General features: G+C 45.0%; 1 protein-coding gene across 1 annotated transcript in view; it reads right to left on the reverse strand.

Annotated features, from left to right (window-relative positions):
* The window catches only part of LOC119461822 (medium-chain acyl-CoA ligase ACSF2, mitochondrial), a 239,353-nt gene that overhangs the window by 94,518 nt on the left and 128,803 nt on the right, over positions 1-16,032 (reverse strand). The window contains exon 7 of the mRNA XM_037723194.2: positions 13,595-13,690. Within this exon, the coding sequence (XP_037579122.1) occupies positions 13,595-13,690 (96 nt within the window). The remainder of the gene's footprint in view (positions 1-13,594; positions 13,691-16,032) is intronic.

Consider the following 16,032-nt stretch of genomic DNA (forward strand, 5'->3'; position numbering starts at 1 on the left):
AATAACCCTTGTAGTTTATTTTCAGGACATTCGAAAATGGGGCTGTACTACGAAATTCCAATAAAATGAAAGGACAGAAAATATTTATACAAAATGTTTAGAAGAAACCCACTCTAGGAAAATTAACGCAGCTATGGCTATGGCCAACGGCGGACGGGTCACATTAGTGCATAATAACGTAAAGTTTAGTGACCTCTTTTAGGCATGTGATGACGCCAATAATGAGAGCATTGTTGTTTCTCAGACCCCTGAATCTCGCTCGTGCCCCTCACGTAACGCGCTTAGTTTCCTTACACCTTAGAGTGCTTAACCTCAATGTCCTCAAAAAAAAACAAAAAAAAACAGACCAGTTGGAATTTCTGTTGCTCAAGTCTAACCCGCATGAACCTATCCTGACTGAATAATGGCATCAAGACGACATTAATCATGATGAATTAGTACCACTGTCTTATCAAAATATTTCTCGCGATTGTTACTAGAATACGACATTGTGATAATAATTAAACATGCAATTTCAGTCACCATGCTTTCGATATCGAACATGCGGGAAGCATTTTTTAAATCTTGCGTGCTAGGACCGTGCGTTTACGTTGGGGGCTGTTTGTCGACCTTCGTCGGCGCCGTTAGAGCTCCTTTGAGTGTTTTGTTACTACATTCATGGCTAAGTGTCAGAAAAATTATTATGGTCAGCGATTTTAACCTGACTGGCATTGACTACAGCAATAACTGTAAACTAGACTCACTAGATAAACCTATTCACATGATGGTGACTTGCGACCTAGTGTAGCATATACGCGATAAAACTCGGGAATCCGGCGAAAGTGGTACTCGTTGGAATTTAATCTTCGTGAGCTGATGCTTGACAGAGTGTAATGTAAGTGTCGAAAAAGGCATATCGGATCTCTAGCTGATATTGCTTACACGTATGCTAAAAACGATTCGAAGAACAACAGACTTGTACTCAAGCTTGTCAAAACGTTTGGCCGCACTGATGATCAGTCCATTCTGGGCGTTCTCAGGGGACGTGTTGATAAATTAGTGCATACGGATGCTGCTGGTTTGTGGAACCGTTTCAAGCGAACTGTCCATTTCTCTACTCAAGTTTTCACTCAAAGCAAAAACAGTTGTTGAAGTCACTCAAACCGTTCGATAGACATGAATTTTATTCACTTAAAACGTAGGCTACGCGTGCCAAAAAGGAAAAAGACAGATAACACTCGAAACCCCGTATATTTCGATAACTTGAAGCGCAGCTTTCCCGCTCGCTACAACTAGCTCATAAATACTTTTCGCTTACCTTGTACTCTATTGTAAAGAGTATTCCTGAAAAGTTCTGGCGTAACTTGAGCAGCAATAGTGCGTGATTAGATAAACTAATTTATAAGGGAACCTTGATATATAAAACCCCAGATGTCAGTAACGCAATAAATAAACATTTCAAGTGCGTGTTTTCTTTTGGCAATGACGACACGCTGTTACAAACCTTATCTCTTTTTGAGCCTAATTTCGTATCGCATAAATGTTTGCTTTCATTGTTGTTAAATGTGAATTAAACTGCTCCTGTGACTAAGATAATATATCCAATGCATTCTTAGGCATCGCTGAGCCGATTTACACATGCTGACAGCCTATCTTTCGTTCTTCCTTCAGTACAGCATGCTTGCCGGTTAATTATACACAATACAAAATGTTCTTATTTTCCAACGAGTGTTGGGGGGTGGTCCAAGCTAAAAGCTGAAACATGCAGCTTGAAAGTACCTGAAGGCCCTCACACGGCAGCCGTACATGTTCCATCGGCATACAACATAAAAACACGTAATTTTTAACATGGATCAATACAAAAAAGTTACTCCATCTCCCGCTAAAGGGAACTATGTGTGGATGCGAAGCAGCGGGAAGATGGCTAGCTTGAATGGGGGATGGTTGACGTTTCGATTCGGCTTCGCGTTGCCGCGCCGCATCGGGATCCACCGCTCGACGTTTTGATTCGGCTTCCCGAGCCCGGAGTTCAGGGCCCGCTTGCCACCGTTCACGTTTCTTTTCGGCTTCGCGAGCCGGAAGTTCGGGATCGCCACGTCGCCGCTCCCGTTTCGCGGCAGCGGCCCGAGCGCTCATCGCGGCGCTGCACAGGAGAGAGAATGAGGCGCGCGCGCTCCGTCATTTTCATACCGCTGAACTACCGTGGCGCCCCCAGCGGAGTATGCAGCTGTCGCACCAATTGTCATGCGCGCCGCTCCGTAGAGGAGAGAAAGGGGGGAGCATAGGAGAGGAGAGAGAGAGGGAGGGAGGGACGGACAAAGCCCCGGCCATAAGCTGCTTCGCATCTAAAATAGGAATAATAAACGACATACAAGCTCGTACAATGTACATCATGAAAAACACTCATTTTTAACTTATTTATTTACAACGTAGTTCTAACAGATAGACGCTGTGCCTTCAATGGACCTAAGATGCATTAAGAGCACACCCCGCAATGTATATACAGCCAAAAATTACCATTGCTGTCGGCATGCCTAAGACGCACATTAGCATGTTCAGTATGATAAGAAAAAATGTGGAGTGGATATGACATGCAGCATTCAATGTGCAAGAAAATAATGTTTTTCCCCGTTTTTTTGTCTACTTATTCTCGATTACAAAAATACGCTGTAATGTGTTTTCGAGTTAAGGTACGTATAAGGAGATTTCCTTTCTCGTACCCACTTAAAGTTGAAAGTAACGTAAACTTTAAGGACTGCTGTAGTTAAATTGTGCGCCTTTGTGGTGCTAACCTGCTGTCCAGCCCGCGGGTATGTACATCACTTCTTCGCGTTCAAGCCATGATGTATGTGGCCAAAAGGTAAAGGCAAAAAGGAAAAGGAATTCAATAAGCGGAATTCGTAAGGAGTTATTACTCTTATTAAGCTGTATTTAGCAAAAACATTGGGCAGTAGCATGAAAACAGGGAACGCTCGCTACGTGGCGAAGCGCGTATTTCTAAAGTCGAAGACGGGAGTGAATACATGGTGGTAAACTACACAAGTGCACAATAATTCGAATGAGATTCAAACAAGGCATAATATAACTGTAACTTCACTTTTCCCGAAAAGAACTGACCGCAACGTGAAAGAGTACCCATGCCTATGACAATGATTTCGTCACCAACTCAACGTCCAGTTCATATGTTCAGAAACACCCAATACTTTGTGTTTGCTGAGAATTTCAATGGGCTCGTCGTCTAAGAATTGCGCTTGATCCAAGCGAGCCTGCTTGCCTCTCGCCTTGAATAATATTGCTTTTGCTTTGGTGCTGTTAACTTTGAGTGAATTTCTATGAGACCAAACCGATAAATTACATAGAACTACGTTAATTTTTGTACAAGATGATTAATATCATGGCTAGAGGTGAACAGGCTGGTATCGTCAGCGTATAGTACAATAAATGCATCACTTTCCAGTTCAGCAATATCGCTCACATATCAATCAATCAATCAATCAATCATTTTATTATTATACATTAAAACAGTTACAAAGTAATAGTAATACAGAAGGAGGTCCCAAAGTAAAAACTGTCAGGGGGACCTCCTGTTAGTACATGAATAAAAATGTAGAGCATACGATTAGCAACTAAGGTAAAAATAGCGAGAAAATACAAATCAATATAACCAAAGTAAATGAATAAAAAAATAAAAAAAAATATCACATCACCTGAGGCTTGCGATTATGGAAAAATGTAAATAAACAAAATAGAAGTAATTAATCAATCATCCGGTAGTTGAAGATTACACAAAAAACAGCAACAACAATTCTACTTTGAAATACATATGTAATTTCAAACATAGGAATAATTGAATAGGAATATAATGATTACATAACATAAGCCGTGCGCAATTCAACACAGCAACAAACTTAATGTATATATAGCCAATTGCCAATAATATTCCAGTATATACAGCCAATTGCCAGATACAGGAACACAAACCGAGAAAAACAATAAAAAGTTGATAAACCATAATGTATGCGCATACACACACACACGCACACACACACACACACACATATATATATATATATATATATATATACATACATACACACACATACTCATACACATACACATATATGTATTAGTTAACGTATGTTGTTAGTAAAAACTGTTTTAGAAGCCGACTGAAACAGTGTAGCGAAGGGCTTGATTTAATATTTGACGGCAGAGAATTCCAAAACGAAATTGCAGAAAAGAAGGCTGTCATTTTACCGTAGTTAGTGTTTACTTTTGGAAGCAAGAGGTTATTATTTTCAGAAAACCGTGTGTTATTTGAATTGTAAAGTAGCGTTGGGGGAAGTAGCTCACTAGGAATGTCACAGTTTCTACTTCTAAACAATAAAAGACCTAGTTTGAGTTGAAATGTGCAGGTTAATGGTAGAATTTCAAGAGTGCGAAAAATGGGTGGCGCTGATGCGGTGAATGAACTATGGGCAATTATTCGGACTGCCCGGTTCTGAAGGTGCTTGAGGGATGTCAGGTGTGTGGGGTATGTGTTTCCCCATGATGAAATACAGTAAGTAAGGTGACTGTTAATGAAAGCATAGTAAAGCGATTTTAGAATATGTTGTTGAAAAAAATGTCGTGTTCGAATGATCACGCGGATGCCAAAAGCAATCTTCTTAATAAGAGAATTAATGTGAATGTTGTATTTAAGTTGAGAATCTAATGTAACACCTAAAAAATAATACAATTAGAGGGAGGAATGACACAGTTGTCGATGTATAGTTCAGGGGTTATTGTAAGCGTTTTTTGGGACGAGTGAAATAACATGAACTTTGTTTTAACTGGGTTTACATTTAGCAAGTTATCCTTACACCAAGAAACAAGATTCGTGACATCGGCGTTTAACTTTCTTAGTAGACTGTTAATGTCTTTATCACTAATGAATATGGTTGTATCATCAGCATAGAGGATGCAGTCAGAAGAATTAAGTGATGATGGTAAGTCATTTATGTAGATAAGGAATAATAGAGGACCCAGAATTGATCCTTGTGGAACGCCCTGGTTAGTTGTTATTGGAGTTGATAAAACACTTCCGTAACTAACAACCTGGGTTCTGTTAGTAAGGTAGCTTTTCAAAAGGGCTAAAGCAGGCCCACAAATTCCGAGGGATTCAAGTTTAGCATACAAAATGGGATGGTTAACAGTGTCGAAAGCTTTAGTTAAATCAACAAATACCGCCCCTGCCCATAGCCCGTTATCGATAAACTGCTTTATGCTGTCAGTTAGTTTTATCAAAGCTAATTCGGTTGAGAAGTTAGCACGAAAACCAAACTGCTTAGGTGTCACAAGGCTAAATTTTGTTAGGTAGTTTGTTAGGCGATTAACAATGAGCTTCTCAATCACTTTGCTGAAAAATGGGAGGATGGTAATAGGGCGATAATTAGAAAAAACATGTCGATCGCCCTTTTTCTATACAGGTGTTACTTTTCCTTGTTTGAGACTCGTTGGAAAAACGCCGGTACAAAATGCAGTGTTAATAATATCAGAAAGAACAAAAGATAACTCGCGAGCAACAAGTTTGATTTTAGATGGATAAATCGAATCTAGGCCACAGCCTGTGGTCTTCAGACTTATTATAGTGCGAAGAACTTCATCTGGTGAAGTGGGTTTTAGGAAAAAAGAGTGAGGCGAGCGAGACAACCTGGGCAAGTAAGTGACAACAGATGCAGGGCTCTTGAAAAATGATTCATTAAAAGAATTGGCGACAGCTATAGGATTAGTTGTAGTGCTCGTGCCGTCCGTAAATTCTGTTACAAGCTCCTCCTGTTGATTTAGATTTAAAAATTATTTTATTACGTTCCAATTCTTTCTGCAGTCATTCCCATTTTCGAGCACTTTATTTTGGTAGTAGGTTCTTTTAGCCTGTTTCAGTAAGACGGTGAGAGTTTGTGAATACAATTTAAAACGGGCCCTTAGGGCGAGGTTAAATGGCCGGAGTTTTACTTTTTTGTAAAGATTATCTTTTTTATTTATACTGCGCAGTAGGCCTCTAGTGATCCACGGGTTTCTGGGGGTAGAATACCAACGAGATATGGAGGATACAGACGTACATGAGCTTATGATATATGTTAGTTTCTCAGTCAAATTAATGATTGCTTTGGTAACACATGACTCTTCAGATAACAGCCCCCAGTCAGAGCGGGATACCATATCCACAAATTTCACAGAATCAAAAGAACACTTATTAACCATTTTCTTTTTACATTTATTTTGAGTATTCAATAAGAGAAAAACCGGATAATGGTCTGTCAGTTTAAAATTCACCACACCAGATTTTTGATCAGACATGACGTTACTGAGTATGTGGTCAATAAGCGTATTCTGACCGGAAGGAGCCCATCGCGTCGGAGAATCCAGTAGAGAATCCAAACCATGTCCACTGAAGCACTTAGAGTACTTTACACAGGAACTATCATTGATATTTATGATGTTAATGTTAATGTCCCCTACAATAATTACATTATAATTTTTCGTAACAAACGAGTCGAGTATACTGTCAAGTTCACCACAAAAGTCATCATAACATGATGATGGGGAACGGTAAATTGAACCAATGATAGTTCTTTTGTTAGACGGAAGAAAGTCATCGTCAAATTCAAGCCAAACTGATTCGCATTTAGCCATGGAAAATGTGATATCAGCACGCCGTTTATATGATAATGTGTTAGAAATAAATATAGCTGATCCACCGTGGCAGTCAGCCAGACGATGAGAAAATTCTGTTTGATAGCCCGGTATGCAAAATAGGTTTTCACCAGCTGCAGATAGCCATGTTTCTGATAGACATATGAGTGAGAAGTGGTGATTGGTTAAAGAAAGAAAATTAACCATATCATCAAAATTTTTTGGTAAGCTTCGGACGTTAAAATGTATGATGGAAATGCGAAAAGTGGACGAACAACTAAGAAGTTGCTTCAGCTCGTTAACAGTGTGTGACGCCATGCTGGTTCACAATCAACAAGGCATGCGATAGTGCTTTTACGTAAAAATGGCCAGATCATCGACTCCAGAGATGCGGTAGACTCGACTGTCTGTAGACTTTCTTGCTTTGATACGGCAGTTGTCGACCCAAAGGAACTGCCACGTACTGCTTTTCTTTCTTAAGAGCCAGTGCTTGAGCAAACAGCCCCTTGTTCTCCGGAGTCAGGTGATCGTTCACGAATATGGGCTTATGCTGATTCGTTATGCCAATGGACCTGGTTGACAGACGCGCCTTCCTAGCCTTTGTAGCAAATTCAGCCTTCTTTTGTCGAGAACAGAAACGCGCAATAATGTTCGGGCCACCTTTAGCAGGGACCCTGTGCACAACATCAATCTCTTCAGGACTCACGGGACAACCAATTTTTTCTGCGATCTGTTGTAGAATTGCTTCACAGCTCTCGCCCTTTGTTTCCGGCACACCCTTTATTTCCACATTGTTCATGCGCGAGTATTGTTGCAATTCAGCAACCTGTTTTGTTAGCTGCTCGTTCGTTCGCGAGAGTTCCTTATTTTCTTTCACTAGAACTTCCTGCTTAGTCTTCATTATTTCAAAAAATTCGTTAAATAGGGCGACGCTGTTACGCAACTCTCCAACTTCCGTACGCAATGCATCCAAATCTCTAGTTAGCTCAGCACAAGTTGGCATCTTGAAATGGCAGCAGTGGGTGCAGCAAGAAAATATGAAATAAATTACTATGCAGTGATGCAAATGCGACCAACCTGCGTAGGTAACGGAAAACGATCAGCGGAATGTTGCGTCGCCGCCACCTCAGCTGCCAAGTGAAGAATTCCGCGGTGATCCCAGCTTATATAGCTTCCAGTTGCTGATGGTTCCTGGAGAGATGGACAGGTGGCGTTCGTCACAGGCGGCACGTGGCACCTTGATGACAAAGCCAGTAGTGCTCTTCTATCTTTGTGCAAGGCACATACGCCTTTAGTCAGTAGATAAAGCGCTTCCGCTGGTTAGCGGTAGACTGCGCCGGATCCGCAGGAACCTGCGTAGGTAACGGAAAACGATCAGCGGAATGTTGCGTCGCCGCCACCTCAGCTGCCAAGTGAAGAATTTCGCGGTGATCCCAGCTTATATAGCTTCCAGTTGCTGATGGTTCCTGGAGAGATGGACAGGTGGCGTTCGTCACAGGCGGCACGTGGCACCTTGATGACAAAGCCAGTAGTGCTCTTCTATCTTTGTGCAAGGCACATACGCCTTTAGTCAGTAGATAAAGCGCTTCCGCTGGTTAGCGGTAGACTGCGCCGGATCCGCAGGAACCTGCGTAGGTAACGGAAAACGATCAGCGGAATGTTGCGTCGCCGCCACCTCAGCTGCCAAGTGAAGAATTTCGCGGTGATCCCAGCTTATATAGCTTCCAGTTGCTGATGGTTCCTGGAGAGATGGACAGGTGGCGTTCATCACAGGCGGCACGTGGCACCTTGATGACAAAGCCAGTAGTGCTCTTCTATCTTTGTGCAAGGCACATACGCCTTTAGTCAGTAGATAAAGCGCTTCCGCTGGTTAGCGGTAGACTGCGCCGGATCCGCAGGAACCTGCGTAGGTAACGGAAAACGATCAGCGGAATGTTGCGTCGCCGCCACCTCAGCTGCCAAGTGAAGAATTCCGCGGTGATCCCAGCTTATATAGCTTCCAGTTGCTGATGGTTCCTGGAGAGATGGACAGGTGGCGTTCGTCACAGGCGGCACGTGGCACCTTGATGACAAAGCCAGTCCTCTTCTATCTTCGTGCAAGGCACATACGCCTTAAGTATAGTCAGTAGATAAAGCGCTTCCGCTGGTTAGCGGTAGACTGCGCCGGATCCGCAGGAACCTGCGTAGGTAACGGAAAACGATCAGCGGAATGTTGCGTCGCCGCCACCTCAGCTGCCAAGTGAAGAATTTCGCGGTGATCCCAGCTTATATAGCTTCCAGTTGCTGATGGTTCCTGGAGAGATGGACAGGTGGCGTTCGTCACAGGCGGCACGTGGCACCTTGATGACAAAGCCAGTAGTGCTCTTCTATCTTTGTGCAAGGCACATACGCCTTTAGTCAGTAGATAAAGCGCTTCCGCTGGTTAGCGGTAGACTGCGCCGGATCCGCAGGAACCTGCGTAGGTAACGGAAAACGATCAGCGGAATGTTGCGTCGCCGCCACCTCAGCTGCCAAGTGAAGAATTTCGCGGTGATCCCAGCTTATATAGCTTCCAGTTGCTGATGGTTCCTGGAGAGATGGACAGGTGGCGTTCGTCACAGGCGGCACGTGGCACCTTGATGACAAAGCCAGTCCTCTTCTATCTTTGTGCAAGGCACATACGCCTTAAGTATAGTCAGTAGATAAAGCGCTTCCGCTGGTTAGCGGTAGACTGCGCCGGATCCGCAGGAACCTGCGTAGGTAACGGAAAACGATCAGCGGAATGTTGCGTCGCCGCCACCTCAGCTGCCAAGTGAAGAATTCCGCGGTGATCCCAGCTTATATAGCTTCCAGTTGCTGATGGTTCCTGGAGAGATGGACAGGTGGCGTTCGTCACAGGCGGCACGTGGCACCTTGATGACAAAGCCAGTCCTCTTCTATCTTCGTGCAAGGCACATACGCCTTAAGTATAGTCAGTAGATAAAGCGCTTCCGCTGGTTAGCGGTAGACTGCGCCGGATCCGCAGGAACCTGCGTAGGTAACGGAAAACGATCAGCGGAATGTTGCGTCGCCGCCACCTCAGCTGCCAAGTGAAGAATTCGCGGTGATCCCAGCTTATATAGCTTCCAGTTGCTGATGGTTCCTGGAGAGATGGACAGGTGGCGTTCGTCACAGGCGGCACGTGGCACCTTGATGACAAAGCCAGTAGTGCTCTTCTATCTTTGTGCAAGGCACATACGCCTTTAGTCAGTAGATAAAGCGCTTCCGCTGGTTAGCGGTAGACTGCGCCGGATCCGCAGGAACCTGCGTAGGTAACGGAAAACGATCAGCGGAATGTTGCGTCGCCGCCACCTCAGCTGCCAAGTGAAGAATTTCGCGGTGATCCCAGCTTATATAGCTTCCAGTTGCTGATGGTTCCTGGAGAGATGGACAGGTGGCGTTCGTCACAGGCGGCACGTGGCACCTTGATGACAAAGCCAGTAGTGCTCTTCTATCTTTGTGCAAGGCACATACGCCTTAAGTATAGTCAGTAGATAAAGCGCTTCCGCTGGTTAGTGGTAGACTGCGCCGGATCCGCAGGAACCTGCGTAGGTAACGGAAAACGATCAGCGGAATGTTGCGTCGCCGCCACCTCAGCTGCCAAGTGAAGAATTCCGCGGTGATCCCAGCTTATATAGCTTCCAGTTGCTGATGGTTCCTGGAGAGATGGACAGGTGGCGTTCGTCACAGGCGGCACGTGGCACCTTGATGACAAAGCCAGTCCTCTTCTATCTTTGTGCAAGGCACATACGCCTTAAGTATAGTCAGTAGATAAAGCGCTTCCGCTGGTTAGCGGTAGACTGCGCCGGATCCGCAGGAACCTGCGTAGGTAACGGAAAACGATCAGCGGAATGTTGCGTCGCCGCCACCTCAGCTGCCAAGTGAAGAATTCCGCGGTGATCCCAGCTTATATAGCTTCCAGTTGCTGATGGTTCCTGGAGAGATGGACAGGTGGCGTTCGTCACAGGCGGCACGTGGCACCTTGATGACAAAGCCAGTAGTGCTCTTCCATCTTTGTGCAAGGCACATACGCCTTAAGTATAGTCAGTAGATAAAGCGCTTCCGCTGGTTAGCGGTAGACTGCGCCGGATCCGCAGGAACCTGCGTAGGTAACGGAAAACGATCAGCGGAATGTTGCGTCGCCGCCACCTCAGCTGCCAAGTGAAGAATTTCGCGGTGATCCCAGCTTATATAGCTTCCAGTTGCTGATGGTTCCTGGAGAGATGGACAGGTGGCGTTCGTCACAGGCGGCACGTGGCACCTTGATGACAAAGCCAGTAGTGCTCTTCTATCTTTGTGCAAGGCACATACGCCTTAAGTATAGTCAGTAGATAAAGCGCTTCCGCTGGTTAGCGGTAGACTGCGCCGGATCCGCAGGAACCTGCGTAGGTAACGGAAAACGATCAGCGGAATGTTGCGTCGCCGCCACCTCAGCTGCCAAGTGAAGAATTTCGCGGTGATCCCAGCTTATATAGCTTCCAGTTGCTGATGGTTCCTGGAGAGATGGACAGGTGGCGTTCGTCACAGGCGGCACGTGGCACCTTGATGACAAAGCCAGTAGTGCTCTTCTATCTTTGTGCAAGGCACATACGCCTTAAGTATAGTCAGTAGATAAAGCGCTTCCGCTGGTTAGCGGTAGACTGCGCCGGATCCGCAGGAACCTGCGTAGGTAACGGAAAACGATCAGCGGAATGTTGCGTCGCCGCCACCTCAGCTGCCAAGTGAAGAATTTCGCGGTGATCCCAGCTTATATAGCTTCCAGTTGCTGATGGTTCCTGGAGAGATGGACAGGTGGCGTTCGTCACAGGCGGCACGTGGCACCTTGATGACAAAGCCAGTAGTGCTCTTCTATCTTTGTGCAAGGCACATACGCCTTAAGTATAGTCAGTAGATAAAGCGCTTCCGCTGGTTAGCGGTAGACTGCGCCGGATCCGCAGGAACCTGCGTAGGTAACGGAAAACGATCAGCGGAATGTTGCGTCGCCGCCACCTCAGCTGCCAAGTGAAGAATTCCGCGGTGATCCCAGCTTATATAGCTTCCAGTTGCTGATGGTTCCTGGAGAGATGGACAGGTGGCGTTCGTCACAGGCGGCACGTGGCACCTTGATGACAAAGCCAGTAGTGCTCTTCTATCTTTGTGCAAGGCACATACGCCTTAAGTATAGTCAGTAGATAAAGCGCTTCCGCTGGTTAGCGGTAGACTGCGCCGGATCCGCAGGAACCTGCGTAGGTAACGGAAAACGATCAGCGGAATGTTGCGTCGCCGCCACCTCAGCTGCCAAGTGAAGGAATTCCGCGGTGATCCCAGCTTATATAGCTTCCAGTTGCTGATGGTTCCTGGAGAGATGGACAGGTGGCGTTCGTCACAGGCGGCACGTGGCACCTTGATGACAAAGCCAGTAGTGCTCTTCTATCTTTGTGCAAGGCACATACGCCTTAAGTATAGTCAGTAGATAAAGCGCTTCCGCTGGTTAGCGGTAGACTGCGCCGGATCCGCAGGAACCTGCGTAGGTAACGGAAAACGATCAGCGGAATGTTGCGTCGCCGCCACCTCAGCTGCCAAGTGAAGAATTTCGCGGTGATCCCAGCTTATATAGCTTCCAGTTGCTGATGGTTCCTGGAGAGATGGACAGGTGGCGTTCGTCACAGGCGGCACGTGGCACCTTGATGACAAAGCCAGTAGTGCTCTTCTATCTTTGTGCAAGGCACATACGCCTTAAGTATAGTCAGTAGATAAAGCGCTTCCGCTGGTTAGCGGTAGACTGCGCCGGATCCGCAGGAACCTGCGTAGGTAACGGAAAACGATCAGCGGAATGTTGCGTCGCCGCCACCTCAGCTGCCAAGTGAAGAATTTCGCGGTGATCCCAGCTTATATAGCTTCCAGTTGCTGATGGTTCCTGGAGAGATGGACAGGTGGCGTTCGTCACAGGCGGCACGTGGCACCTTGATGACAAAGCCAGTAGTGCTCTTCTATCTTTGTGCAAGGCACATACGCCTTAAGTATAGTCAGTAGATAAAGCGCTTCCGCTGGTTAGCGGTAGACTGCGCCGGATCCGCAGGAACCTGCGTAGGTAACGGAAAACGATCAGCGGAATGTTGCGTTGCCGCCACCTCAGCTGCCAACCGCCTCAGCTGCCACCTCAGCTGCCACCTCAGTTGCCGCCACCTCACCTGCCACCTCAGCTGCCTCAGCTGCCAGCTGTCATATATTAAATTAAAGGGCGCCTCAAACACTGCCCTCCGGCACTCCTGATTTAATTTATTTATAAAAAGAGCAGTTGTTTTCTGTAGCGACACACTGCGTTCATCCCGGCAGATAGGATAAATAGAAGAAGTCTGCCATCCTATGGATGCCGTATCCGTTCAGTTTATGTAGTAGTATGTTATGATTTAAACGATCAAATGCCGTACTATAGTAAATTAAAATACCCATTGTTAGCTTTCCGGCATTGGTATTATAAATATTAGTTCCTTTGGCATAACATTGGTCAACACAATTGGCGTATTCCTCGTGTAATTGGCAATTCATAAAAAGGGTGATCGATAGTTAGCCAAAATCTACAATCGTATCGTTAACCTCCGTATCTTATAACACACCTAAGCATATTCTCGGCCGTTTGGTTACAGATTTCAGAGTTCCAACGTCTTTTTCCGAAGGATTTCACCCCCACTACACAGACTGCAATAACCTATGATGCCACAGTTGATGTAACCAGTTAAACTGAATCAATGTTCCTTGATTTTAGGAAGGCTTTCTATACTAAAAAAAGAACCATACATCACTTGCCATAACCATAGAGAGCATATGAAGACTGAGCATATGTGGTCTACCTAGATAGATAGATAGATGTGAGACAGTCACTTTGTTATGCATAACAGCCATCTAAGCAACTTTGCTTTAAATTAAAGAAGGCGTCCTTTACCTCGGCTTCAAAACCTGTGGTGTGGCGGAACAAGTGCACCGCGTTCACCAAGTTGAAGTGGCTCAACGGAATGATTTTCGGCGTGCCCGTGGACCCCTGCAAATATAAGCATCGTCATGTAAACAAACCAAATTCATACCACCATGTAGTTAACGTGGTGCAGTATGAGTTAAGAAGATGCTGTTAACACGAGCACTTCTCAAATAGTTATAGCCTAAAAAATGATGTTTTCTAATGCTTATGCGACTGGACTCCGGGTAGATTGCAATATTACACGTGAAAAAATGTCACACGGCAGCAAGGAAAAGTATTACAATGAAAATATGAAAAACTTGAGGCCCAAATTTCGAGACATATTAGATAGAATAAAACATATTACATAGATAAAACAATTACAATAAAACATAAAATTTTGTTTGAGTAACATCTTCAGTCAGGAAATATGATACGCTGACGATAAATGACTTGCAGTACTACATTATACAGGATGTTTCAGCCAATACTTTCGAAAATTTTTAAAGGTTGCCTGTGGCAGATAGAAAAACTCTAGTTCATGAGCTGGTGTATTAGAAGAGGTGGACACAAGTTGCACAAAAATTGAACGGCGTAATCGACTAATTACCAAAAGTGCACTAATTAAGTTTTTACTAATTACGTTATGGCTCCTATTCCGATTTACGAATTCTAGCCGTGAAGTACGAAAGGCAAATTGACGCTCCAGTAACTTTCTTAAAAAACGTTATTTTTAAAAATTTTGAACCACAAATTGAAGCACAAAAGCACGAAAGTAACTGGAACGCCAATGCATTTCTCGGCAAAGTTCGCGAATGAATATCTCGAAACTGGTGCCATCCTGAGAATTCGTTCCAAGTCGATCCGCCTTGCGTACTCCATGGCTAGAATTTGTAAATTGCAATATGGGCCATACAATAATTAGTCAGAAACTTAATTACCAAATTGTTTGTCATTTAGTCGAGTGTGCATTACAATTTTTTGTGCAAGTAATGCCCGTCACTTCGTGTAGACCAGCTCATGAACTAGAATTGAGCTATCTGCCTCAGGCAACCTTGAAAAATGCTTAAAAGTGTTCGCTGAAACGCCCGGTATTTCAAGGCACTGACGATAATTGGTACGATAATTTGTCTGCATTTTGTAGCCAATCATTAGTGAGTAATTGAATGTCGGTTTAGGTCATAGTCTGTTATGTCGCGCTTTCCGTCTGCGATTAAGGTTTTCAGGGTAGTTTACGCACTTTCTGAGTACTTTCTATATATATATATATATATATATATATATATGTGTGTGTGTGTGTGTGTGTGTGTGTGTGTGTGTGTGTGTGTGTGTGTGTGTGTGTGTGTGTGTGTGTGTGTGTGTGTGTGTGTGTGTTACGGTTTGCCCACCAATTGGGTCACCGGGAGTAGGTAGTCCATGGTCAAGTGGGTGGCTCATATATATGTGCCGCTGTTCAGGGGCACAATGCACAAGTTAATCTTGGCTACAAGCATTAGGCGAATCAAGAATAGACAACGATGGTGGGCTAACACATAGAGGGCATTCTTGGTGATATAATATGGCTCTGAGATTTCTCGCGTAGTCTGGTGAGCATGCCGGAACAAAATAATAGTGTTTTCCAACGAGGGTTGACATTGGAACTATTGGCCATATGACGCAAGATAACAGAACGGTCCACTGTTTAATGAATGCAAAGTTCTACTAGGCGCAAAATAACGCACTGGCCTGTTTGGCCAGTGTTACGCACGAAATGTTCCACAGGCCTGCCCAAGGAAAGAAGAGTGTTGCAGATGACTCCCGAACTACAGGAGAGAAAACGATTCACATGCTTATTTCGCAAGGACATCGCGCTCTGTGAGCGAATACTGTACAAGTTACATTGAAGTTGAGTGACTGAAAAAGTGAGATTGTCACGTTGTAGTGACAGTGAAAAACACAGCAGCAAAACTGTGAATGACGAAAGCGACTTTTTATTGGGCGAACTTGTGCCGAGAAAAACAGGCTACACTCAAAGCACAACGATAGTGGCGAACACAGTCGGCGATCGTCGAAAACATTATCAGCAGGTCAAGCGCGTCGGCTTTTGTACATGAGTCATCCAAGGTTCCAGAATAACGACTTGTTCCCGCGGGTATTCCATAAAGCACTACACAATTCGCGTCGCGCATACACGCAATCAGATTACACAAGGTTGGGTGACAACAGACAGCGGATAGAACCATCGATGACATCCGCATACGGCGCGCGGCGACAATTTTATCGCCCTTGGACTTTATACGGAACCCCACGGCGATGGCCACGCCGACGCCGACGGCAGAAATGGGGTTGAAGTGTCCATATATTTGTATCGCAATAAAAGGCGTCCTCGTTCTTGGCCATGTTAGGGCGGCGGGTCTACGGGAGCGCGAGACATGCAGTCGGCATCA

Source organism: Dermacentor silvarum, chromosome 8, assembly GCF_013339745.2.
Source record: "Dermacentor silvarum isolate Dsil-2018 chromosome 8, BIME_Dsil_1.4, whole genome shotgun sequence".
Taxonomy (NCBI): Eukaryota; Metazoa; Arthropoda; class Arachnida; order Ixodida; family Ixodidae; genus Dermacentor; species Dermacentor silvarum.